This window comes from Leuciscus leuciscus (genome assembly GCF_965113295.1).
Source record: "Leuciscus leuciscus genome assembly, chromosome: 14".
Lineage (NCBI taxonomy): Eukaryota > Metazoa > Chordata > Actinopteri > Cypriniformes > Leuciscidae > Leuciscus > Leuciscus leuciscus.
In genome coordinates this window covers 297,646-322,721 of record NC_138738.1, presented here as the reverse complement: position 1 = coordinate 322,721, position 25,076 = coordinate 297,646, and the positions used below count along the sequence as shown (strand labels likewise).

Here is a 25,076-nt window from a genome sequence, read left to right as displayed (position 1 = left end):
AATCACCCTTGAAGGGAAATAAACGCCTTTTCTCACCGTGGAAAAGCGCGCGCTCTTCGACGCACGAGCGTGAACGAACTTGAAACATGTGATGCGAGACTCCAGTTTGTACTCAATATTCAATATTTCACTGATTATCCCTCATATTTTCTGTCGGCTGTTTAAACTGCAAAGCCCGACTGGCCAATGATTCACTCGTTTGAGTCGGTTCTAATGAATCTGACAAACTAGTAAACACTACAATCTACATCTGTTATTACACACACACAAAAAGTACAAAACGCACTGGATAAAGTGTATTATTTCCCTACAACCCATTAAAGACGAGCCTGAGATATGTCGTTTACCTCTGATGAAGAACACCTGCAGTAACTCAGGTAAAGACAAGAACACAGAACACAGCTTTCTGGACATATCATAGTGTATCATCAGTACATGTTTGTTTGTTTGTTGTTTACATGTAAGCCTGCCATTCTTTACCACCTTGAAGTATAAATACCATACATTCATTTGATAACTATTGAGTAGCATAGCATGATATAAAATTACTTTTGTAAATTATCATTGTAAACCCATCTGATATAGCATTACGGTCTAATAATTATTTCCTCTTATGGTAATTTTTTTTTTTTGGATCATGTATTCAATCAAATTAACTTGTAGTGTAATAAGCTTTTATGTCTGAACCATTTTAGCATGATGATGAGAGACAGCAAGAGAAATGATAAATAAGGCAGAGAGTAGAAACACAGATAAAGGCCAATGCAGGCATTACTATTACTGACAACATTCATCAAACACAAAGACTGAACTGCTCATTCAGCTTCAAATGATTGAACATATATATATGGAATATTAATAATTGTAAAGTGCACTAAATGGATAAACACATATATTATTTTGTATTCTTCCAGCTGAGGATTCGTTGAGCCTCTGATGACCTCTGACCTTAGTTACACCGCTGGAAAAAGACCAATGGAAAGATAGGTAAGCAATTTGTGAACAAACTACCGGATATTCCATCATATAATAGTACTGTTGAAATTAAACAACAACCAAAAAAATCAATACGTCGCAAAGTTGAATCAGGAGTCATTTTTATTTACAATGTAAACAGTTCCCATACAGAAACAAACATGCAACAGTAACTTCACCAAGAACAACATCACCTTAACCTGGACAAGCGTTAGCGGGAAAGTAATTTCCCATCCGTTAGTTTTCACAGAGAAGCACACACACAGACACACACACACACACACACACACACACACACAGACACAGACACAGACACAGACACACACACACACACACACACACACACACACACACACACACACACACACACACACACACACACACAGACTGTCGAGTGGTGGAGTTTATAGAGTTCAGTTCTGCACAGAATAAGCTCACTTTCACCTCCGGGTTCATCAGACTCACACACACACTGAGGTGCATGCTGGGACATCACAGAAACACTGTCGCCTCAAGAGGCGAGGCCTAGCAAGAAGCCGCCAACAAATCCACTGGAAACCACAATGTTTTTCTTCACAAATTCAGATGCCTGGAAAACATGGAGGTTTATAAGTTTCATAACCAGAAGAGGGCAGAAGAGATTCACATGAGTGAGTTTATAACCACTGTATAGAGCTGAACTATAGAGCTGAACTAAACTATAGAGCTGAACTACAGAGCTGAACAATAGAGCTAAACTATAGAGCTAAACTATAGAGCTGAACTATAGAGCTGAACTAAACTACAGAGCTTAACTACAGAGCTGAACTATAGAGCTGAACTACAGAGCTGAACTATAGAGCTGGACTATAGAGCTGAACTACAGAGCTGAACTATAGAGCTGAACTATAGAGCTGAACTAAACTATAGAGCTGAACTACAGAGCTAAACTATAGAGCTGAACTACAGAGCTGAACTACAGAGCTGAACTATAGAGCTGAACTATAGAGCTGAACTACAGAGCTGAACTATAGAGCTGAACTATAGAGCTGAACTACAGAGCTGAACTATAGAGCTGAACTATAGAGCTGAACTAAACTATAGAGCTGAACTATAGAGCTGAACTATAGAGCTGAACTAAACTATAGAGCTGAACTATAGAGCTGAACTATAGAGCTGAACTACAGAGCTGAACTACAGAGCTGAACTACAGAGCTGAACTATAGAGCTGAACTACAGAGCTGAACTATAGAGCTGAACTACAGAGCTGAACTATAGAGCTGAACTACAGAGCTGAACTACAGAGCTGAACTATAGAGCTGAACTACAGAGCTGAACTATAGAGCTGAACTACAGAGCTGAACTATAGAGCTGAACTACAGAGCTGAACTACAGAGCTGAACTATAGAGCTGAACTACAGAGCTGAACTACAGAGCTGAACTAAACTATAGAGCTGAACTACAGAGCTAAACTATAGAGCTGAACTATAGAGCTGAACTATAGAGCTGAACTACAGAGCTGAACTACAGAGCTGAACTATAGAGCTGAACTATAGAGCTGAACTATAGAGCTGAACTACAGAGCTGAACTATAGAGCTGAACTATAGAGCTGAACTATAGAGCTGAACTACAGAGCTGAACTATAGAGCTGAACTATAGAGCTGAACTACAGAGCTGAACTATAGAGCTGAACTAAACTATAGAGCTGAACTACAGAGCTAAACTATAGAGCTGAACTATAGAGCTGAACTACAGAGCTGAACTACAGAGCTGAACTACAGAGCTGAACTATAGAGCAGAACTATAGAGCTGAACTATAGAGCTGAACTACAGAGCTGAACTATAGAGCTGAACTACAGAGCTGAACTATAGAGCTGAACTACAGAGCTGAACTATAGAGCTGAACTATAGAGCTAAACTATAGAGCTGAACTATAGAGCTGAACTACAGAGCTAAACTATAGAGCTGAACTATAGAGCTGAACTACAGAGCTAAACTATAGAGCTGAACTACAGAGCTGAACTACAGAGCTGAACTACAGAGCTGAACTATAGAGCTGAACTACAGAGCTAAACTATAGAGCTGAACTATTGAGCTGAACTATAGAGCTGAACTATAGAGCTGAACTATAGAGCTAAACTATAGAGCTGAACTATAGAGCTGAACTAAACTATAGAGCTGAACTACAGAGCTAAACTATAGAGCTGAACTATAGAGCTGAACTACAGAGCTAAACTATAGAGCTGAACTATAGAGCTGAACTATAGAGCTGAACTACAGAGCTGAACTACAGAGCTGAACTATAGAGCTGAACTAAACTATGAAAAGAGGAAAAATCCATTTTAAAGTCCTAGATTTAATTATTTTAATGAATTCCTGTTATTTGAAGCTCAGATTTGCATACATTATCGTGTCTATTTTACTGAAACTATGAAGCGTCTTCACCTCCTCAATGACCGTGTTGATCTCAGGTGCGGCTTTATTAGCTTTTTTCTTCAGGCGTCTCTTGGCTTTGTTTACATCTTTCTCCACTTTCTTCCAGTCCACTTGGACGTAGCCGCTGTGATTGGCGATCTGCGGGACAAAAGCCCAGTGAGTCACAGCTAAACACACTGAAGCACCAGTTGATCAGAGTGATCAGTAACTGTAGTTGATCAGAGTGATCAGTGTGATCAGTAACTGTAGTTGATCAGAGTGATCAGTGTGATCAGTAACTGTAGTTGATCAGAGTGATCAGTGTGATCAGTAACTGTAGTGATCAGTAACTGTAGTTGATCAGAGTGATCAGTGTGATCAGTAACTGTAGTTGATCAGAGTGATCAGTGTGATCAGTAACTGTAGTTGATCAGAGTGATCAGTGTGATCAGTAACTGTAGTGATCAGTAACTGTAGTGATCAGTAACTGTAGTTGATCAGAGTGATCAGAGTGATCAGTAACTGTAGTTGATCAGAGTGATCAGTGTGATCAGTAACTGTAGTTGATCAGAGTGATCAGTGTGATCAGTAACTGTAGTGATCAGTAACTGTAGTTGATCAGAGTGATCAGTAACTGTAGTTGATCAGAGTGATCAGTGTGATCAGTAACTGTAGTGATCAGTAACTGTAGTTGATCAGAGTGATCAGTAACTGTAGTTGATCAGAGTGATCAGTAACTGTAGTTGATCAGAGTGATCAGAGTGATCAGTAACTGTAGTTGATCAGAGTGATCAGAGTGATCAGTAACTGTAGTTGATCAGAGTGATCAGAGTGATCAGTAACTGTAGTTGATCAGAGTGATCAGTAACTGTAGTTGATCAGAGTGATCAGTGTGATCAGTAACTGTAGTGATCAGTAACTGTGGTTGATCAGAGTGATCAGTGTGATCAGTAACTGTAGTGATCAGAGTGATCAGTAACTGTAGTTGATCAGAGTGATCAGAGTGATCAGTAACTGTAGTTGATCAGAGTGATCAGAGTGATCAGTAACTGTAGTTGATCAGAGTGATCAGTGTGATCAGTAACTGTAGTGATCAGTAACTGTAGTTGATCAGAGTGATCAGTAACTGTAGTTGATCAGAGTGATCAGTAACTGTAGTTGATCAGAGTGATCAGTGTGATCAGTAACTGTAGTGATCAGAGTGATCAGTAACTGTGGTTCTCGCCTGTAACAGCAGGAATCCTCCTCCGACTGCAGTAGCGGTGATCTTTCCCACTCGCTGGAACAGGTATCCCACACACCTGAGACAAGCAGGAGAGAGGAAAGACAACAATGAAGAATAAAGAAAACCTTTTATCCCCTTTTACAGTGTCTATCTGTAGTTTCAGGCTCTACTAGAGCAGGTTTTCCTGCTTGAATGTTGATTATTCCTCATATTCTCCCCTGTGGCTCCTCTCTTCAGTCTGGCAGGAACGCTCTGGTTTCCCGAAAGCATCGTTAGCCAACTATAGTCGTAGGTTCCGTCGTCATCAGCAGTTCAGCGAGTGTGTGTTTCCCGAAACCATCGTTCTAACGAACATTCGCAAACAGCATCGCAGAGTTGTGTGTGTGTAACCTGACATTCAGTGCAATCTATATCTGTTATTTAGAATACATACAAATGTCATTTACGTCTTTTAGTTTGTGGAGATTTGAAAAAGCGTGGTGTTGAAGAGTGTGCATGTGTGAACGAGCTGTAGTGTAAGAACGAGTCTATGAGTGAATCTGGAAATGAAGCAAAATAACTGAGAGAAATTAGGAATATTCCTCAGATGCCGTGTCTAACTTACAGCAAAACATCTCGCATTAATTCGATCTCAAACAGATTCATTAACAGTAGTTATTACTCAACACCTGCGTGACATCATTAACCAACGGTTGAACGACCAACTTACGACAATACGGGAAACAGTCGTGATTGGCTAGTTGTATTCTCTCAGCGATGTATCGTACTATAGCAATGAAGCCGCGAGTTACAGCGCTGTACGGGAAACACACTCCTGTTTACTTCCTGTCTCTATGAAGCCCCGCCTTCTGAAAAGCACACTGTGCTCTGATTGGTCGGCTGGAGCAGTGTGTTGTGATTGGTCGAGCGCTTTGAGTGTGTTTGGGAAATGTCCCGCCCCTTACCATAACCGCCAGTTTAACACACTACTAACTAACTCAACCAGGCCCCGCCCCTTTATTCTGAGCATTAATTATTATAATGAGGAATATTGTGACGTGTTCGTTCCCGGGAGAAATTCGAGACTACACTGGAGGCGTTTCAGGAGTTCAGGAACACTGACACTGATGTAGAGAATAACTGGACTGGAGCGTTTTCATGATCAAACAGCAACATCACACACACAGGACTTCTTTTACATCTGTGAAGACATTACACTCACATCTCTAACGTCACACACTAAACACTGATGAACATGAGAAAAGCAGAATAGTTCGTCTTTAAGTTTTTCGTTGGTCTTCCAGACGTCAATATTAAAGGCAAGATGTATGAACTGGTGATGAAGAGCAGTGTGTACTGGGAACGAGAGGTGATGAAGAGCAGTGTGTACTGGGAACGAGGAGAGGTGATGAAGAGCAGTGTGTACTGGGAACGAGAGGTGATGAAGAGCAGTGTGTACTGGGAACGAGGAGAGGTGATGAAGAGCAGTGTGTGCTAGGAACGAGTGGTGATGAAGTGCAGTGTGTACTGGGAACGAGAAGAGGTGATGAAGAGCAGTGTGTACTGGGAACGAGTGGTGATGAAGAGCAGTGTGTACTGGGAACGAGGAGAGGTGATGAAGAGCAGTGTGTACTGGGAACGAGAGGTGATGAAGAGCAGTGTGTACTGGGAACGAGGAGAGGTGATGAAGAGCAGTGTGTACTGGGAACGAGAGGATGAAGAGCAGTGTGTACTAGGAACGAGAGGTGATGAAGAGCAGTGTGTACTGGGAACGAGGAGAGGTGATGAAGCGCAGTGTGTACTGGGAACGAGGAGAGGTGATGAAGAGCAGTGTGTACTGGGAACGAGAGGTGATGAAGAGCAGTGTGTACTGGGAACGAGGAGAGGTGATAAAGAGCAGTGTGTACTGGGAACGAGGAGAGGTACTGGGAACGAGGAGAGGTGATGAAGAGCAGTGTGTACTGGGAACGAGGAGAGGTGATGAAGCGCAGTGTGTACTGGGAACGAGGAGAGGTGATGAAGAGCAGTGTGTACTGGGAACGAGAGGTGATGAAGAGCAGTGTGTACTGGGAACGAGGAGAGGTGATAAAGAGCAGTGTGTACTGGGAACGAGGAGAGGTACTGGGAACGAGGAGAGGTGATGAAGAGCAGTGTGTACTGGGAACGAGGAGAGGTGATGAAGAGCAGTGTGTACTGGGAACGCACCAGCCCGTGAATCCGCCCATCATGATCTGAGTGGCCACAGAGTACTTCTCTGCCATCGGGCCGGAGTTGTTCCCGATCACAGTGTTCCACCACTGGTGACCCCGAGCGTATGTGCTGAGATCCAGCATCTCGAACGCCTCGTCTTCATCGTCCTGTCCTGAACACACACACACACACACACACACAGAGCAGCTCAAGGTGAAGTGTGTGATGCTGTTATTCATCTGAAGCAGCTGCAGTATTATATCCATACAGCATGAGGAATATTGATGGAGGGTCACATGACACACACGACTGCAGGAACACCCCAGTTCATTTAACTGTATTTTGCTGGTTGTTATTGATGAAGATATTAAATCTAGTTTACTGTTTAAAAAAAAAAATCATAAAATGAGTTAGTGAATTGTACAAGAACAAATATCTGCTATTGGGGTCAGAAAAATAAACTTGATTCGAAGGGAAAACATTATTATTTTTCTGACTCCATTGTCATATTTGTTGATGTTTTAAGCACAAACTCACTTCATTTTTATGAATTTTTATTTTATTTTATTTTTTTAACCAGATTTCACATCTTCAGTCAATTTGCTTCTCCAGTAAATGTATCTTGATTTAAGAACTTTCAAATATTTGTCCTGGAAAACAAGACAAAAAACGGAGTAAGATTTTGTTAGTTTGTAGTATATAAAACCTGACGACACTACATGATTTGACTGAGGTTAAATGAGGCCTTTCAGCGAAAAATGACTTTTTAAATGAGATTAACCCAACAGAAGGACCAGATGAAACGAGCTCATATTCTCAGTTAGGGTTTTTGTTGGCATATAATGTGCTCGATATGAGATATAATGACGGCCACTGAACACTCGACCATCATTTACTGACAGCAGACTCTCACACTCTCACACTCACCTTCTGTGTGTTGTTTATGTTGTTGTTCCGCCATTTTGGGTGATGTGTGACGTCATGGCGTCAGGTGATGTTGACAGCTGTGCGTGCGCGCCGCCTACAGCCACGTCAATGTTTCAAATATGATACAGTAGCCAATGTCCGGTTATTACTGCGCTTTCATATCCATAAGACACGCATTTCCTGAAATGTTTTATTCTGAATACAAGCTACTGATGAGTTTGTGTTACTACATTTCATTTCTTTCTTATGTTTTATGTATTTAGTGCATTTCATATCAAATTAGCAACACTAAATAAATAAACGACTATACTGGATGGGAAGCGTTGGTTAGTAATGGGATGCAGTTCATCTCTGTAACCGTTGAGATTTTCGCCCATATTTTCTGTGAACATTAGAGGAAATAGGAATAGGATTGAGCCACAGCGGCCTAAGCTTTAACCCTTAACTGCACAACTGTCACTCCAATTTCCCCATTTCATGAAAACCACACCTCTCTATTTGCATTTCATAACAACGCAAATTAGCTGTTCGCTATCCCATGTTTTAGTCAATCCTCTCATTTTTCCAAACATCGCGTGAAACGCTGAAAGCTTCGAGTCGCGCATTCAAGCGATCTTTACAGGAAACAAAATTACCGAAAGGATTGAAGAACCAAAACATTTTGGGACAAGGCCAGTGACGCGCTCGCGTTCTCCTCGGCGATTGGCTGCTAAGCCCGAGAGGGCGTGGTCACGACGACGGCGTGGGTTCGCCTGTGTGACACAATTACAACAACTTTAATCTGGTGGCGGACACAACTTTAGATTGTTTTAATACGTTCCGCGTTTTTAAAGTGTGCACGGGCCGCAAGTCACGCATAAACATTGACCCGCCGCATCACACAGTTTATTCCTACACAACAATGTGAGAAGACGAGCAACTCACTTCGTCAGGGGGCTTAGAAACCGAAGCGCATTTTACTGGGAAAAAGTTTCCGTTGATTGTGGCTTTTGGACGAACGGAACTCGCATTCTCCCGGTGCGATTCCATGAAATCGTGCCGCGCGTCGCTCGCCGTCGCCGCTCGACGCCTCAGCGCTGCTGGTGATGAGGAGAAGAAAATGGCGGCGGGAAAAGCGAGTGAACCCGAGGAGGACTCACCGCGTCTGAGCGCGCAGGAGAGCGACGCTCTCGCCCGCGTCGACAGGTCTGAACCAACGCTTAACGGAGCCCGCGAGCGGCTCGGGGTGTTTCGGGGTGTGGGGTGTGTGTTCGGAAGCGAGCTGATCCCGAGCCCTGTGTGTGTGTGTTTGTGTCTCGTTCGCAGCTCTCTGTTCGGATATCAGCGGCTTCATGAAGATGGCGCCAGCATGAAGGCCCTGCTCATCAAGGTAAAGACGCGCGTTGAAATCAACGCATCACAACACACTCACACACACACATACACTCAGTGCAAAATGACAGCGAGTGAGTGACACGGTTTCCCGCGGTCTGGGTGTGAGGGAGTGAGTGCGACGCGTTCCGTCAACGCGCTGCGCTGGAGCTCGCGAGCCTTTAGCCGCGCGGGTCTGTGATTGGAACCAGCATATGGAGAACTTTATGAACTCGGCAGCAGCGGCTCAGGCGTTCTGACGCGTCTCCTCGGTGCAGGGACGCGTCGCTGTGTTTGTGCTGTAACTGTGCAGAATGCAGGTGTCACTCAAACTGAGGTCGTTTGAATCACTGGACGTTCATAAGCCGCGCTCGGGCTTTATCTCGATCTGTGTGTGTGTGTGTTACGCGTTTGTGAGGAAGAGTCAGGCCCAGTTTACCTCAGTTTACGCTGGTGTGTGTGGTGGTAATGGGAGGCAGAGTCCGCTCAGTTTGACGCTTGTGTGTGTGCGCGCGCGGGGGTAATGGCGCTCGGGTCGGCCCAAGATGGCGGGGTGGGGAGGGGTTATAACGCGCGTTATAATGCAGAAAGAGACGTGAATAACCGTAACGCTGCAGAATGAGCTGCAACAGCTGAGCGCCGTGAAGGCTTGTGGGTAACGGGCCTCGTGTGAGAACACCTCCCTGTGTTGTGGGACCTGTAGTGAACACTAGAGAGGGAACAAAGACTGAGTCTGCATGAGCTCCTGCTGTCATGTGTGATGATGATGATGGACTTCATGTGTGATGATGATGATGATGGACTTCATGTGTGATGATGATGATCCACTGCTTCTTCTCTAGTGTTGGTGTCATCAGATGCTTATAGAGAAAAGCGTCTCTTTTACATTCTTCATTAATAGTGTGTGTATAGATGGACGAGTGGATGGACGGACGAGTGAGTGGATGGACGGACGAGTGAGTGGATGGACGGACGAGTGAGTGGATGGACGGACGGACGAGTGAGTGGATGGACGGACGAGTGAGTGGATGGACGGACGAGTGAGTGAGTGGATGGACGGACGAGTGAGTGAGTGAGTGGATGGACGGACGAGTGAGTGGATGGACGGACGAGTGAGTGGATGGACGGACGAGTGAGTGGATGGACGGACGGACGGACGGACGAGTGAGTGGATGGACGGACGAGTGAGTGGACGGACGGACGAGTGGATGGACGAGTGAGTGAGTGGATGGACGGACGAGTGAGTGGATGGACGGACGAGTGGATGGACGGACGAGTGAGTGGATGGACGGACGAGTGAGTGGATGGACGGACGAGTGAGTGGATGGACGGACGAGTGAGTGGATGGACGGACGTACGGACGAGTGGATGGACGGACGTACGGACGAGTGGATGGACGGACGAGTGAGTGGATGGACGGACGAGTGAGTGGATGGACGGACGAGTGAGTGGACGGACGGACGAGTGAGTGGATGGACGGACGAGTGGATGGACGGACGAGTGAGTGGATGGACGGACGAGTGGATGGACGGACGAGTGAGTGGATGGACGGACGAGTGAGTGGACGGACGGACGGACGAGTGAGTGGACGGACGGACGAGTGAGTGGACGGACGGACGAGTGAGTGGATGGACGGACGGACGGACGAGTGAGTGGATGGACGAGTGAGTGGACGGACGAGTGAGTGGACGGACGGACGAGTGAGTGGATGGACGGACGGACGGACGAGTGAGTGGATGGACGGACGGACGGACGGACGAGTGAGTGGATGGACGGACGGACGGACGGACGAGTGGATGGACGGACGAGTGAGTGGATGGACGGACGAGTGGATGGACGGACGGACGAGTGAGTGGATGGACGGACGGACGGACGGACGAGTGAGTGGATGGACGGACGAGTGAGTGGATGGACGGACGAGTGAGTGGATGGACGGACGAGTGAGTGGATGGACGGACGAGTGAGTGGATGGACGGACGAGTGAGTGGATGGACGGACGAGTGAGTGGATGGACGGACGAGTAGATAATGCTGATGGATCGGTTAGGGTTAGGGTTAGAGGTTAGGGTTAGGGTTGCAGGATTGATTCTGATTGACTGTCAGTGTTTTATCGTTCGTCAGCCTGAAATATCTTCTGTGATTGCAGCGATATCGTTTCTCTGTTGTTGTTCCCGCTATAGTTGTGGTGTGAACTCGTTTTAAAACGAACCCCTTACGGTGACAGTCACAGGTGAGGCCCGTTCACAGCGGGAACCGGAACCGCCAAGATAACTATATTCCACACAGGAATGCAGCTTTAAATATATGCTGAAGCTCAAGCTTCTGATTGGCTGTTCGGACTCTATTATTTTACAACTTTTAAAACTTTACCTGTTATAGTTCGTCCTTTGTGTGAACGGCTCTAACGGGATTAACGGGACCGTTCGCCCAGAAATGGCCATTCTGTGATTCTTTCATTCTTCAGTGGAAAACAAAAGATATTTTGGAAAAATATGTGGTTGTTTTTTTTATAAAAGGAAAGTCAGTGGATAAAAGTTTAAACATTCTTCAGATTATCTTTGTCTGTGGTCCGTAGAAGAGTCAAAGTGGTGTTAAAGAGTGCAAGTAAATGATGACAGGAGGATCATTTGTGGGTGAACTAACCCTTCCTCCACGTGTGTGTCCATCTTCATCACCATCATCATCATCATCATCAGGTGTTGCACGACGATGTCTAGCGGTCGATTAGTGATTATTTCTTCTGTTCTGTTACGGATAGTGTTAGAGCTTACCTGTAGATCACAGGTGTCATCAGATGAAGGTGACGTGTGTGTGTGTGTGTGTGTGTGTGTGTGTGTGTATCTCACCAGTGAGGTCAGTGCTGCGGTGTGTGTGTGTGTGTTTCTGTGTTACGCAGATACAGGTTGTTTCTTATTTTAACACACTTGTTGCGTCTCTTGATCTGAATTGACCCTTCCAGATTAAGTTGACTCTTGTCTTGTCTTCTAGTGTCCCCGTGAAGTCGATGGCTAATCAGGAAACCAGTTTATTGATGTTAAATGTCTACAGATCACGTCTCACACACACGTCTTGTTCGGGTCTCTTCTGCGGCTCATGTTTGTGGAGGCTTGCGTGTGGACGGTCTTGTGTTTCGAGTTCTGCTAGAATAGAGATGCTGCACTTCTGAGTCTCGGGTTCGAGAGTTAGGGTTAGGGTTCGGGTTCGAGAGTAAAGCCTTGAAGACTCCAGTCGAATGAGGGAATCACGGCATGTGGAAGCTCTGCTCATGTTCTCTGGGGTCGTGAAGGATTCCTCCTGAACTGCAGGTGGCGCTGAAGCACAGACGGAGCGAGAGAAGCGTGTGTGTGTGAGATCAGAGACAGCTGTGGGTCTGAAGTGTGTGATCTCGCCTCATGACGGCTGCTTCGTGTTGTCTGGTGTGTTTGAGAAATGTTTCTCTGAGACGAGTAAAAGAGTGACCACACACACACACTACCCTGCTTCTTCATCACTCGTTATGTCTGACTACATGAAGGCATGTTCATGCTCAGACTGCTTCTGTTTTTAATTCCCTGTGATTGTTGAGATGTGATAAATGATTATTTAATAATTGACTGGTTTGTTGTCAGGTGTGTGTGTGTGTGTGTGTGTGTGTGTGTGTGTGTGTGTGTGTGTGGTTGTCAGGTGTGTGTGTGTGTTTGACATACTGTTGATCACTGAAGTCTAACACACATCAGCTCTGAGCTCATGACATCATCTCTCGAGTCTCTTTAGCGTTTTCTTCATGATCTATATATTGGTTTTGCTCATGATGCTTTATTTCCATTGTTTGATATGTAGTTATTTTGTGAAGTCGAGTCTCCTTCATTTATCCAGCGCTCTAATACAGAGTTTCACAGCAGCTTTACAGTGATAACAGGAGATTACAGTAACAGAGATTAGGCTTTACAGCAGATCTAGAATAAAGTTATTGTCCAGATAAAGTTAGTTTTGATTGATTCACTTCCGTTGTAAAGATCATTAGTTATTAACTTAGTGGCCGCTAACACACACCGTTCTCACAGGAAACAGAAACTTTAATGTGTTCTGGCCGTTCATTCACACACAATGGGTCTCATTCATGAAACATTCGTAAATATACGAGTAAATATGTGAATGATTTGCGCGTAAAGAGACCTTCCCGAAAAACTCTTCTCCTGATTCACAAATACTTCATAAACGTCAGATGTGATAGTGAAGTGTGTGTGTGTGTTAATGAATTCCAATCAGTGGTAAATGGGATGCGCGTGCACGCTCATTCTCAATTACCATAAATCCCGCCCATTAAATCTGACTGACAACTATATATGGGCATCATATTATGACACCAAACGAAGGATTTCAACATGTCTTCTCAAAAGCGAATGAAAAAGAGAAATTTCTCAGATGCAGAAATTGAAGTTTTATTATCAGAAATGCCACATTTTATTTTCAAGCGTACATAGTGGCGTATCAGGTCCTAAACAAAAGGAAGCTTGGCAGCATATATTACAGATGCAGTTACTAGAGTTTCATCTGTTAATCGAACAGTCCCAGAAGTGAGAAGAAAATGGTTCGACATGAAGCTTGACTGCAACACTTGTGACTTGTGTTCTGTTTGCAGATGCTATTACTGGCTCTCATAATAAAAGTGAAAAGAAAAACCGTATGTAATTACTATATATCATATTTTTTCAAAATGCTGTGTAAACATGTACCCGATTAAGGTGATTTAAAATGCAGCCTTATTAATGAACGAAGCGTTCGGATGTTAAACGCACTCACGCGTGGCTGGACCAGGTGTAGATTTCTTTCGTACCAACTAACATTTGGAAAATACGAACATTTTAATGAATCCGAAAATTTATGCCAGAACCACTTTACACACGATCTACACAAAAATTCATTCTGCTTGTGTTTCATGAATGAGACCCAGTGTTTGAGCTGGAGAACACACACTCTGGAGCTGGAGAACACACACACTCTGGAGCTGGAGAACACACACACTCTGGAGCTGGAGAACACACACTCTGGAGCTGGAGAACACACACTCTGGAGCTGGAGAACACACACACTCTGGAGCTCGAGAACACACACTCTGGAGCTCGAGAACACACACTCTGGAGCTGGAGAACACACACTCTAGAGCTGGAGAACACACACTCTGGAGCTGGAGAACACACACTCTGGAGCTGGAGAACACACACTCTGGAGCTGGAGAACACACACTCTGGAGCTGGAGAACACACACTCTGGAGCTGGAGAACACACTCTGGAGCTGGAGAACACAGAACACACACTCTGGAGCTGGAGAACACACACTCTGGAGCTGGAGAACACACACTCTGGAGCTGGAGAACACACACTCTGGAGCTGGAGAACACACACTCTGGAGCTGGAGAACACAGAACACACACTGGAGCTGGAGAACACACACTCTGGAGCTGGAGAACACACACTCTGAAGCTCGAGAACACACACTCTGGAGCTGGAGAACACACACTCTGGAGCTGGAGAACACACACTCTGGAGCTGGAGAACACACACACTCTGGAGCTCGAGAACACACACTCTGGAGCTCGAGAACACACACTCTGGAGCTGGAGAACACACACTCTGGAGCTGGAGAACACACACTCTGGAGCTGGAGAACACACACTCTGGAGCTGGAGAACACACACACTCTGGAGCTGGAGAACACACACACTCTGGAGCTCGAGAACACACACTCTGGAGCTGGAGAACACACACTCTGGAGCTGGAGAACACACACTCTAGAGCTGGAGAACACACACTCTGGAGCTGGAGAACACACACTCTGGAGCTGGAGAACACACACTCTGGAGCTGGAGAACACAGAACACACACTCTGGAGCTGGAGAACACACACTCTGGAGCTGGAGAACACACACTCTGGAGCTGGAGAACACACACTCTGAAGCTCGAGAACACACACTCTGGAGCTGGAGAACACACACTCTGGAGCTGGAGAACACACTCTGGAGCTGGAGAACACACACACTCTGGAGCTCGAGAACACACACTCTGGAGCTCGAGAACACACACTCTGGAGCTGGAGAACACACACTCTGGAGCTGGAGAACACACACTCTGGAGCTGGAGAACACACACTCTGAAGCTGGAAAACGCACACTCTGGAGCTGGAGAACACACACTCTGGAGCTGGAGAACACACACTCTGGAGCTCGAGAACACACACTCTGGAGCTGGAGAACACACACTCTGAAGCTCGAGAACACACACTCTGGAGCTGGAGAACACACACTCTGGAGCTGGAGAACACACACTCTGGAGCTGGAGAACACACACTCTGGAGCTGGAGAACACACACTCTGGAGCTGGAGAACACACACTCTGAAGCTCGAGAACACACACTCTGGAGCTGGAGAACACACACTCTGGAGCTGGAGAACACACACTCTGGAGCTGGAGAACACACACTCTGAAGCTGGAAAACACACACTCTGGAGCTCGAGAACACACACTCTGGAGCTGGAGAACACACACTCTGGAGCTGGAGAACACACACTCTGAAGCTCGAGAACACACACTCTGGAGCTCGAGAACACACACTCTGGAGCTGGAGAACACACACTCTGGAGCTGGAGAACACACACTCTGGAGCTGGAGAACACACACTCTGAAGCTGGAAAACGCACACTCTGGAGCTGGAGAACACACACTCTGGAGCTGGAGAACACACACTCTGAAGCTCGAGAACACACACTCTGGAGCTGGAGAACACACACTCTGAAGCTCGAGAACACACACTCTGGAGCTGGAGAACACACACTCTGGAGCTGGAGAACACACACTCTGGAGCTGGAGAACACACACTCTGGAGCTGGAGAACACACACTCTGGAGCTGGAGAACACACACTCTGGAGCTGGAGAACACACACTCTGGAGCTGGAGAACACACACTCTGGAGCTGGAGAACACACACTCTGGAGCTGGAGAACACACACTCTGAAGCTGGAAAACACACACTCTGGAGCTGGAGAACACACACTCTGGAGCTGGAGAACACACACTCTGAAGCTCGAGAACACACACTCTGGAGCTGGAGAACACACACTCTGAAGCTCGAGAACACACACTCTGGAGCTGGAGAACACACACTCTGGAGCTGGAGAACACACACTCTGGAGCTGGAGAACACACACTCTGAAGCTCGAGAACACACACTCTGGAGCTGGAGAACACACACTCTGACACAGGTTCTGGTGCAAACGGTGAACATTTTTTAAAAGCGTGATCATCTCTGAAAACTTCAAAAACATGAACCTGTGAGAACGCTGACGGCGCACATGCGTATCACATGTTTAGTCTATAGATATGCGCGTATGAATATATGTGTGTCTTTCTTCACAGATTGACCTCATGAATTAGCCTACTCGTCTGGCTGCATAATACTGACTTATTTGTCGCTTCCGCGTGTCAGTGTGAACCCGAATCATTTTAATAACGTTTTATCAGTACAGAGAGAAAGAGGCCTTCACTGGGAGAGACTACTGACACTCCAGGGGTGTGTGTGTGTGTGTGGTGTGGTGTGGTGTGGTGTGTTGCTCCGGTGTCTTCAGATGTGTGTTGTGTTGCTCGTGCTCTGGTGTCTTCAGATGTGTGTGTCTTCAGATGTGTGTGTTGTTGTTGTGTTGCTCTTGCTCTGGTGTCTTCAGATGTGTGTGTGTGTGTGTGTTGTGTTGTGTTGTGTTGCTCTTGCTCTGGTGTCTTCAGATGTGTGTGTTGTGTGTGTGTGTGTGTTGTGTTGCTCTTGCTCTGGTGGCCTCAGATGTGTGTGTTGTGTTCTGTGTGTCTTCAGGTGTGTGTGTTGTGTGTGTCTTCAGGTGTGTGTGTGTGTTGTGTTGCTCTTGCTCTGGTGTCTTCAGGTGTGTGTGTGTGTGTGTTGTGTTGCTCTTGCTCTGGTGTCTTCAGATGTGTGTGGTGTGTGTGTGTGTGTGTGTGTGTGTGTGTGTGTGTGTGTGTGTGTGTTGTGTTGTGTTGCTCTTGCTCTGGTGTCTTCAGATGTGTGTGTTGTGTGTGTGTGTGTGTGTGTGTGTGTGTGTGTGTGTGTGTGTGTGTGTGTGTGTGTGTGTGTTGTGTTGCTCTTGCTCTGGTGGCCTCAGATGTGTGTGTTGTGTTCTGTGTGTCTTCAGATGTGTGTGTTGTGTGTGTCTTCAGGTGTGTGTGTGTGTTGTGTTGCTCTTGCTCTGGTGTCTTCAGGTGTGTGTGTGTGTTTGTGTGTGTTGTGTTGCTCTTGCTCTGGTGTCTTCAGATGTGTGTGTTGTGTTCTGTGTGTCTTCAGATGTGTGTGTTGTGTGTGTCTTCAGATGTGTGTGTGTTGTGTTGTGTTGTGTTGCTCTTGCTCTGGTGTCTCCAGATGTGTGTGTTGTGTTGTGTGTGTGTCTTCAGATGTGTGTGTTGTGTGTGTCTTCTGTGTTGTGTTGTGTTGCTCGTGCTCTGGTGTCTTCAGATGTGTGTGTGTGTGTGTGTGTGTGTGTGTGTGTGTGTGTGTGTGTGCACTCCAGAGTTCATGTGCTCTACTGCTCATAGGCCGCTAGTGTCCTGCAAACCAGCCTGAGGTCAGCCGGGGCTTGTGGGTATTGTTGGATCAGTGACGGCCTGCGTGAGTTCACCCGTTCCTCTCATTACTGCTGTGACACAGGACGTGGTTTGAGAACGTGAATGTGTTTACCGTGGCGCTGACCTCTGACCCCCGGAGACTGAAGCGTGTCGTCTCTGGGTAAAAGGGTGTCTCATCTGTTGTGTTTGGCATGTTGTGCCCCTCATGATGTCACGTTTAAAGGGCCAGATCGCCTCTGAGTGTCCGTCGTGTCGAGGTCACGAGTCCTCCAGTCCAGTCCTTGACCTCGAGCGGAGTAACCGGGAGTAACCGGCGAAACACCGGAAGTGGCCGTTCCAGACGTGGATCCATCAGAGCATTATTACACCGCTCTCTATTTAAAACCATTTACAGTCATAATATAGTTTAGAGCTGCTGGGAAATCACGAAGGCTGCTGGGAAATAAATAAATCCTGTTAGTTTCTCCACAGAGAAGCAGGACGCTTTACTTAACTCGCATGCAGATCACATGTTAAAGTCTCAGCTCGTTCACAGTGACGCTGCTCACACACACTCGGTCTCTGCGCTGCTCACACCAGGGGCGTTTCTAGGTTTTAAAAACATCAGGGGCTGAGCCCTAAACGTCAGGGGCTAGGGTGGGTAACAAGATAACATGATTCGATATAGAGAATAATGTATATTGTAGGCCTATATGCAGGCAGACTGGTTAAAAAATTCAGTCCTGGCACTGTGGCCACACCAGGCCATACTACCACACAGACACACACATTCAAATGTGAGGTAGTTAGGGGGGTTGGGGGGCATGCTCCCCCGAGAAATTTTTTATTTCTCAGACTTACATATGTACATTTTAAGGTGTTTGACGGCCAACATTTTTTGATAACAATAGCTTTAAAAGCATGTCAGTCGGCAGTAGCATAAATTATTTGTCAAGCAGATAACAGATTCTTAAACATGAGAATGAGGATAAATGTTGAAATGAATGATCCACACTAGAAAATGGAAATGCAGAATGTTTCTGCTTATTGTTGACAATACACAACCACATATTCCAAACAGGAATGGCCTTAAATGAGAAATCTTTCAAGGATTATTTTGCATAGATGTAAACTTTTTAGCATTAAAGATTGGTTTCAGCAACTTGTTTCTTTCTTGAGTTAATCAATGTTTTTGGCACTATTAAATCAGTTCAATTAAATTTCAATTGTTCACTCATAAAGACAGTCACTTGTCACCATTACTGGCCTAATGATGCAAGTTGTGCAAACACAGACAAGCGGAGTGATAGAAACTGTGAAAAGGCTGATGCTGGTGAAATATTCGAACACATTCGAGGACCTTATATATAGGCTACATATCAGAGTTAGGAATACATTGTAATAATTTTAATCAAGCAGACTAAATCACACGACTGCGCAGCAATATTTAAGCACATTATACAAAGGAAATAATACAGATCTAGACAAATTGGGTGGCTTATAGTTAAAAGAATGTCATGAACGATCATTTAGGCTAGATGTAGGCCTATTTTTCACATTTTTGGTCACAAAATATTTAGTTAGTTTTGATGACTTTGCAATATTGATAAAATGTTAGAATATTAATAATGAAAATTGAGTAGGGCTACGCCAAAATGTGTAACATTTATGTAGCCTACAAAGGAATACAAAAGCCCCGACATAGTTTTGACGCAGCTTTAATCTCCCTTTTGGTTATTTCAATACTTAATTGACGACAGAACACGACGTTACATGCTAGTTTATTTTGCGTGATACAGGGCGCGCCGCATTTGCGCGTGATTGAGCCGCGAGCAAACGGCTGGCACGACGTAAGTAAGTTCGTTTTTCTGAGTTTTACTGACATATAGCCTGACAACATCTGGTGTGACTGAAGACTGTGCGGCGGTGCTGACTGCGTTATTTTTTTTAAACCGGTGCGGCGCGCACGCGCCCCCGAAGTTCATCCGTGAGAAATTTGAAACCGGTGCTTGAACTTGAATTCAGGTGACTCATTAACACTCACGCTACTGTCCACGCCCTGCTCTCACGGCTCGTGGACTCGTGCTGCTTGCCACTTTGCCTAATAATAATGATCAATAAATAAAAAAAATTGAGATCCGGGGCTATAAAAAAAACATCCGGGGCTGAAGCCCCGGAGGCCCATGTCTAACGACGCGCCTGGCTCACACACACTCAGTCTCTGCATGTGGTGTGTGTTTAGGGTTCAGTAATGTGCATTCGGGAATGCAAGTCGGACGCAGTTTGTGTTTCATAGTTGCACTGTCATCATTTATATGCGTTTCTCAAACTCCATCTCTGTGTGGTGTGTGTGTGTGTGTAACGTTCATCTGGAAACGCAGTGTCCGCCATCTCACAGGATTAGTAACGTCACTCATAGATCTACGCCAGCGCAGGAGAATACAGAAATATGTGTCTAAATATGCAAATTGTTGTTCATCGTGATTTCAAAATAAAAGTTTAAACTCTCGCTCTGAGTTTGAATGTTTATGTTCAAGAAATTACAGCGGCTGTAGCATTTCTATCGTACAGAAGTGAACAAATATTAAAGGTTAAGTTGACATATGAATTAAATGTTGTTTTGGCCGATACTAAGCCGGGGTTAGATCATGTAGTGTAACAGCTGACACCAGGCCATTCTGTCAGTCAAAAGTAGTCGATCTCCGAATGCGACGTAATGAACTGACTCCAATTACAACTTGTAATTTCAATGAAAAGCATGATAACTTAGATAAATTATCAGTGAATTTATATAGAAACCAGCTTTAGGAGCTTTCCATCTTTACTCTCCTCATGTTACGTTGCATTCGGAGGTCGACTACTTTTGACTGACAAGATTTCAGCCTCCGGAAACACAAACTGATAAAGTGAGTCGTACAAATCCTTTCTTTTTAGTAAACTCTGTGTACACAAACAATGTCAATGCTGGAGTTCATGTGTAGAGCCGCTGGTGACACTTCCAGCACAGTTTCATGTTGTGTCGAGCCGCCTTAGTGTTTTAGAAATAGCGATTTTGATTCCATCATACTTGCCCCTATCGTGTGCCCCAAGCACTCCCATTCAGAAGGGTTAACCCCTAACCCTAACTCCCATTTAGAAGGGTTAACCCCTAACCCTAACTCCCATTCAGAAGGGTTAACCCCTAACCCTAACTCCCATTCAGAAGGGTTAACCCCTAACCCTAACTCCCATTCAAAAGGCATTTTGACCTAAAACAAAAATACAGTCAATCTTAAAAGTGGCGATTCCATTCTAATTATGCCTTTACAGGAAAGTTTGACTCGGGTAGATTAACAAAAAGAGCCTAGGTTAAATTTTGGCGAGAGTTACCCTTTAAGAAGAGGATCTATGACCTGGTTCTCTCTCAGTAGCTTAGTCGCCGGTCTAACGACATGTTGTTGATTTAGATGATTTAACGAGTTTAGCGAATTCTTCCTCTCCTATAGCAATGACTGAATGGAAGTTTTCCTCAGGGACACTACAATGCACTGCCTGATGCGATACTGTAGTATACGGTTGCATAGTTATAATCTTCTCCCTGATATTATCAATCTTATAAGTGAAGAAGTTCATAAAGTCATTACTGCTGTGCTGCTTGGAAACATCTGGGCTAGAAGCTTTATTTCTCGTTAGTTTAGCCACTGTTTCAAGTAAATATCTCGGATTGTGTTTGTGTTCTTCTAAGAGAGTCTAAAAATAAGCAGATCTAGCTGTTTAAGGCCTCTCTGTATGCAATCATGCTCTCTTTCCATGAAATGTGATAAACCTCTAGTTTTGTTTTCTTCCAGTTGCGCTCCATTCCTGTGTTCTCTCTTAAGGGCCTGAGTGTGCTCGCTGTACCACAGCGTTGGACTATTTCCTTTAATCTTTAAGCACAACGGAGCAACTGTGTCTAAAGTTTTGGAAAAGAGAGTTAAAAGTTTGTCGCAACATCGAGTTCTTCTAACAGGGTTCGAACAAGGTGCTTGAAGTGCTTAAATTTGACCTTTTGAAATGTAAGTCTTGGAAACCCCTGAAAACAGCCATACTTCTGAAAAGGTACTTGAAAAGTGCTTGAATTATTGAAAGACAATGTGAAATTAGCATTTAATTTTTCCGATGATACAATATTTTCATGCAAAATTAATGCTGCAGCCTGTCTGATATAGATATAAAGCCATTTTGCATGACTGAGCGTGATATTGCTCATAAATATCAAAGTATATGATACAGCTTTCATTCTTCAGGTCCATCATATTCATGAAAAAATTCAAAAGTTTGAATTAGGAAAGCTAAGTCTTTGTCATGGTCTCCTTTCAATGGTTAAAGTTGGATTCCGCGTGATAATATTAGATCTAGAGTATGATTACGACAATGAGTCAGTCCTGACACGTGTTGTCTAACTCCAATAGAGTTCAGAATGTCTATAAAAACGCCAATCTCAATGCGTCTCTTCTGTTATCTACATGTGTATTAAAATCACCAACAATTAGGGCTTTATCTGCAGCCAGTAACACTGCTGTCCTCACAGTTTTACCATTATTACATTATTATTATTATTATTACGTGTATTAAGTTTATTCATTGGAAGTTCTTTTTCCAATTTTTTTTTTTTTTTTTTTAGCCATTCCTTATTTTGTGTATGTATTGCTCAGTGTGTGTAGTGGTGAGGTGTAATGTGTGTTAAAGGGCACCTATAATGCCCCTTTTCACAAGATGTAAAATAAGTATCTGATGTCCCCAGAGTGTGTGTGTGAAGTTTTAGCTCAAAATACCCCACAGATAAATTTTTACAGCAGGTTTAAATTGTCATTTTTTGGGGCTCAGAAAAGCACGCTGTTTTAGTGTGTGCCCTTTAAATGCAAATGAGCTGCTGCTGCCGGCACAGGGGGCGGAGCCTCACGAGCTCGCGCTCAGAGCCAGGACAATCTCATCTGATGATATCAGAACAGAAACTCTCAGTAGCGGTGTTCATTTCGACCCGGAGTCGCACAATAATGCCCACAGAGCCGGAGAATATATGCTGTATGAGATAGAACAGGTATAGTTTAGTTTAGTTACGGACGGTTATAACGTGTTTGTCATCTGCTTTTGTCCACGATTAATACCAGCCTGCTGTAGTGGACCCCGTCCGAATGATGACCAAACATTTACTGATGAGCTCAATGAAGTTTATTGTACATGACACAAAAGATGAAGCGTTAGTTTTACTCCAGAGAATCACCGTAAGAGCTGAATAAACACAGTATGAGAAGTGCACATTAAAATCTTATCCATAAACTCTCTCTCTCCCTTTCATTATCATGAGTCATACACAGCGAAGTACACAAAACACTCTTACAACTAACAGTAAACAAATATATACACACCTTTACAGTGGGTGCTTAATAAACTGGTAAACTGTATATCCGTAAAGCGACTCGATGAGCTGTGATAGTGCGCTCTCACTGTCATCTCTGCCGTGATCAGGAACATTAGGCCTGTCGCTCCGGAGACTGTCAGCTGGATCACGAACAGTTGTTCTGATCCATCCTCGAGTAACAACGGGAGTAAATGAAGACTGAGATGTTCATTCTTACATCCAACAACAAAACACCTCAATCTCTTAGGAGACATTCTTGTCTACAGCTGCTCAAGCGTCGAAACACTGGCGGACTGTGTCCAGCTCACTCAGGGCGGGTCTATGCTCAAACTGCAGTGTCAATCAACAGTCGTGGGAGGGGCCTGTGTCCAGCTCACTCAGGGCGGGGCAATGCTCAAACTGCAGTGTCAATCAACAGTCGTGGGAGGGGCCTGTGTCCAGCTCACTCAGGGCGGGGCTATGCTCAAACTGCAGTGTCAATCAACAGTCGTGGGAGGGGCCTGTGTCCAGCTCACTCAGGGCGGGTCTATGCTCAAACTGCAGTGTCAATCAACAGTCGTGGGAGGGGCCTGTGTCCAGCTCACTCAGGGCGGGGCAATGCTCAAACTGCAGTGTCAATCAACTGTCGTGGGAGGGGCTTGTGTCCAGCTCATTCAGGGCGGGTCTACGCTCAAACTGCAGTGTCAATCAACAATCGGGGGAGGGGCTTGTGTCCAGCTCACTCAGGGCGGGTCTACGCTCAAACTGCAGTGTCAATCAACAGTCGTGGGAGGGGCTTGTGTACAGCTCACTCAGGGCGGGGCTATGCTCAAACTGCAGTGTCAATCAACAGTCGTGGGAGGGGCTTGTGTCCAGCTCACTCAGGGCGGGTCTACGCTCAAACTGCAGTGTCAATCAACAGTCGTGGGAGGGGCTTGTGTACAGCTCACTCAGGGCGGGGCTATGCTCAAACTGCAGTGTCAATCAACAGTCGTGGGAGGGGCTTGTGTCCAGCTCACTCAGGGCGGGTCTACGCTCAAACTGCAGTGTCAATCAACAGTCGTGGGAGGGGCTTGTGTACAGCTCACTCAGGGCGGGGCTATGCTCAAACTGCAGTGTCAATCAACAATCGTGGGAGGGGCTTGTGTCCAGCTCACTCAGGGCAGGTCTACGCTCAAACTGCAGTGTCAATCAACAGTCGTGGGAGGGGCTTGTGTACAGCTCACTCAGGGCGGGCCTACGCTCAAACTGCAGTGTCAATCAACTGTCGTGGGAGGGGCTTGTGTACAGCTCACTCAGGGCGGGTCTACGCTCAAACTGCAGTGTCAATCAACAATCGTGGGAGGGGCTTGTGTCCAGCTCACTCAGGGCGGGTCTACGCTCAAACTGCAGTGTCAATCAACAGTCGTGGGAGGGGCTTGTGTACAGCTCACTCAGGGCGGGCCTACGCTCAAACTGCAGTGTCAATCAACAGTCGTGGGAGGGGCTTTTGTCCAGCTCACTCAGGGCGGGTCTACGCTCAAACTGCAGTGTCAATCAACAGTCGTGGGAGGGGCTTGTGTACAGCTCACTCAGGGCGGGGCTATACTCAAACTGCAGTGTCAATCAACTGTCGTGGGAGGGGACTGTGTTGTTCCCACAGGCGGTGCGCTGCTACAAGTCCCTGATCCTGAAGGCGGAGGGGAAGCTGTAGTGTGTGTGAGTGTGTAAGCTGTATTGTGTGTTAATGTGTGTGTGTGTGTGTGTGTGTGTGTGTGTGAGTGTGTAAGCTGTAGTGTGTGTGAGTGTGTAAGCTGTATTGTGTGTTAATGTGTGTGTGAGTGTGTAAGCTGTAGTGTGTTGTTCCCGCAGGCGGTGCGCTGCTACGAGTCCCTGATCCTGAAGGCGGAGGGGAAGGTGGAGCCCGAGCTCTTCTGCCAGCTGGGACACTTCAGCCTGTTACTCGAGGAGTACCCGAAAGGTGCGAGGACCCGCGCATTAGCACTAGCACTAGCACGACACACACCTCACACACTTGTGTTTCTGTGTTGCAGCATTATCAGCCTACCAGCGCTACTACAGTTTACAAGCAGACTACTGGAAGGTATTATTATTAT

The 25,076-nt window shown here is 45.5% G+C and overlaps 3 protein-coding genes and 1 long non-coding RNA gene across 11 annotated transcripts in view; 3 read left to right on the top strand and 1 right to left on the bottom strand.

The window, feature by feature from the left end:
* Nucleotides 1–1,080: 1,080 nt before the first annotated feature.
* LOC309513646 (FUN14 domain-containing protein 1-like) lies at nt 1,081–7,840 on the bottom strand. Its single transcript, XM_082189585.1, has 5 exons — nt 7,692–7,840; nt 6,780–6,936; nt 4,596–4,671; nt 3,401–3,529; nt 1,081–1,564 (listed from the first exon to the last, which is right to left on the bottom strand). The coding sequence occupies exons 1-5, from the start codon at nt 7,723–7,725 to the stop codon at nt 1,487–1,489; spliced, it is 474 nt and encodes a 157-aa protein (XP_082045711.1). The 5' UTR covers nt 7,726–7,840; the 3' UTR covers nt 1,081–1,486.
* On the top strand, nt 4,678–6,835 carry LOC309513647 (uncharacterized protein). Of its 5 annotated transcripts, none has more exons than XR_014211500.1 (2): nt 4,678–6,656; nt 6,748–6,835. XR_014211500.1 is itself a non-coding variant. In XM_082189588.1 (2 exons), the coding sequence occupies exon 2, from the start codon at nt 6,085–6,087 to the stop codon at nt 6,517–6,519; it is 435 nt and encodes a 144-aa protein (XP_082045714.1). In that variant the 5' UTR covers nt 4,678–4,914; nt 4,971–6,084; the 3' UTR covers nt 6,520–6,770. The 5 variants fall into 5 exon arrangements, 3 of the variants coding, with proteins under 3 accessions (XP_082045714.1, XP_082045712.1, XP_082045713.1); XR_014211501.1 differs by having other exon boundaries at nt 6,712–6,832; XM_082189588.1 differs by having other exon boundaries at nt 4,678–4,914; nt 4,971–6,770.
* Nucleotides 7,841–8,445: 605 nt separating the features above from the next.
* Nucleotides 8,446–25,076, top strand: part of kdm6al (lysine (K)-specific demethylase 6A, like) — a 62,332-nt gene continuing 45,701 nt past the window's right edge. Inside the window, exons 1-4 of one of the 4 annotated variants that reach the window (XM_082189572.1) lie at nt 8,446–8,876; nt 8,997–9,060; nt 24,832–24,940; nt 25,014–25,063. In XM_082189572.1, the coding sequence (XP_082045698.1) occupies nt 8,719–8,876; nt 8,997–9,060; nt 24,832–24,940; nt 25,014–25,063 (381 nt within the window). In that variant the 5' untranslated portion in view covers nt 8,446–8,718. The remainder of the gene's footprint in view (nt 8,877–8,996; nt 9,061–24,831; nt 24,941–25,013; nt 25,064–25,076) is intronic. The other 3 variants (XM_082189573.1, XM_082189574.1, XM_082189575.1) reach the window with 3 other exon arrangements.
* LOC309513651 lies at nt 16,108–18,203 on the top strand. The gene is made up of 3 exons (XR_014211510.1): nt 16,108–16,800; nt 16,907–17,113; nt 17,241–18,203. It is a non-coding gene; the product is annotated as an uncharacterized lncRNA (long non-coding RNA).

What these genes read in the sequence shown, in the direction of transcription:
- LOC309513646 (XM_082189585.1), bottom strand. Translation starts at nt 7,725, where the DNA reads ATGGCGGAACAACAACATAAACAACACACAGAAG. An exon ending in ATGGGCGGATTCACGGGCTG is followed by an intron (nt 4,672 to 6,779) that starts GTGCGTTCCCAG and finishes TGCTTGTCTCAG; the next exon opens with GTGTGTGGGATACCTGTTCC. An exon ending in GAGGATTCCTGCTGTTACAG is followed by an intron (nt 3,530 to 4,595) that starts GCGAGAACCACA and finishes TTTGTCCCGCAG; the next exon opens with ATCGCCAATCACAGCGGCTA.
- LOC309513647 (XM_082189588.1), top strand. Translation starts at nt 6,085, where the DNA reads ATGAAGTGCAGTGTGTACTGGGAACGAGAAGAGGTGATGAAGAGCAGT.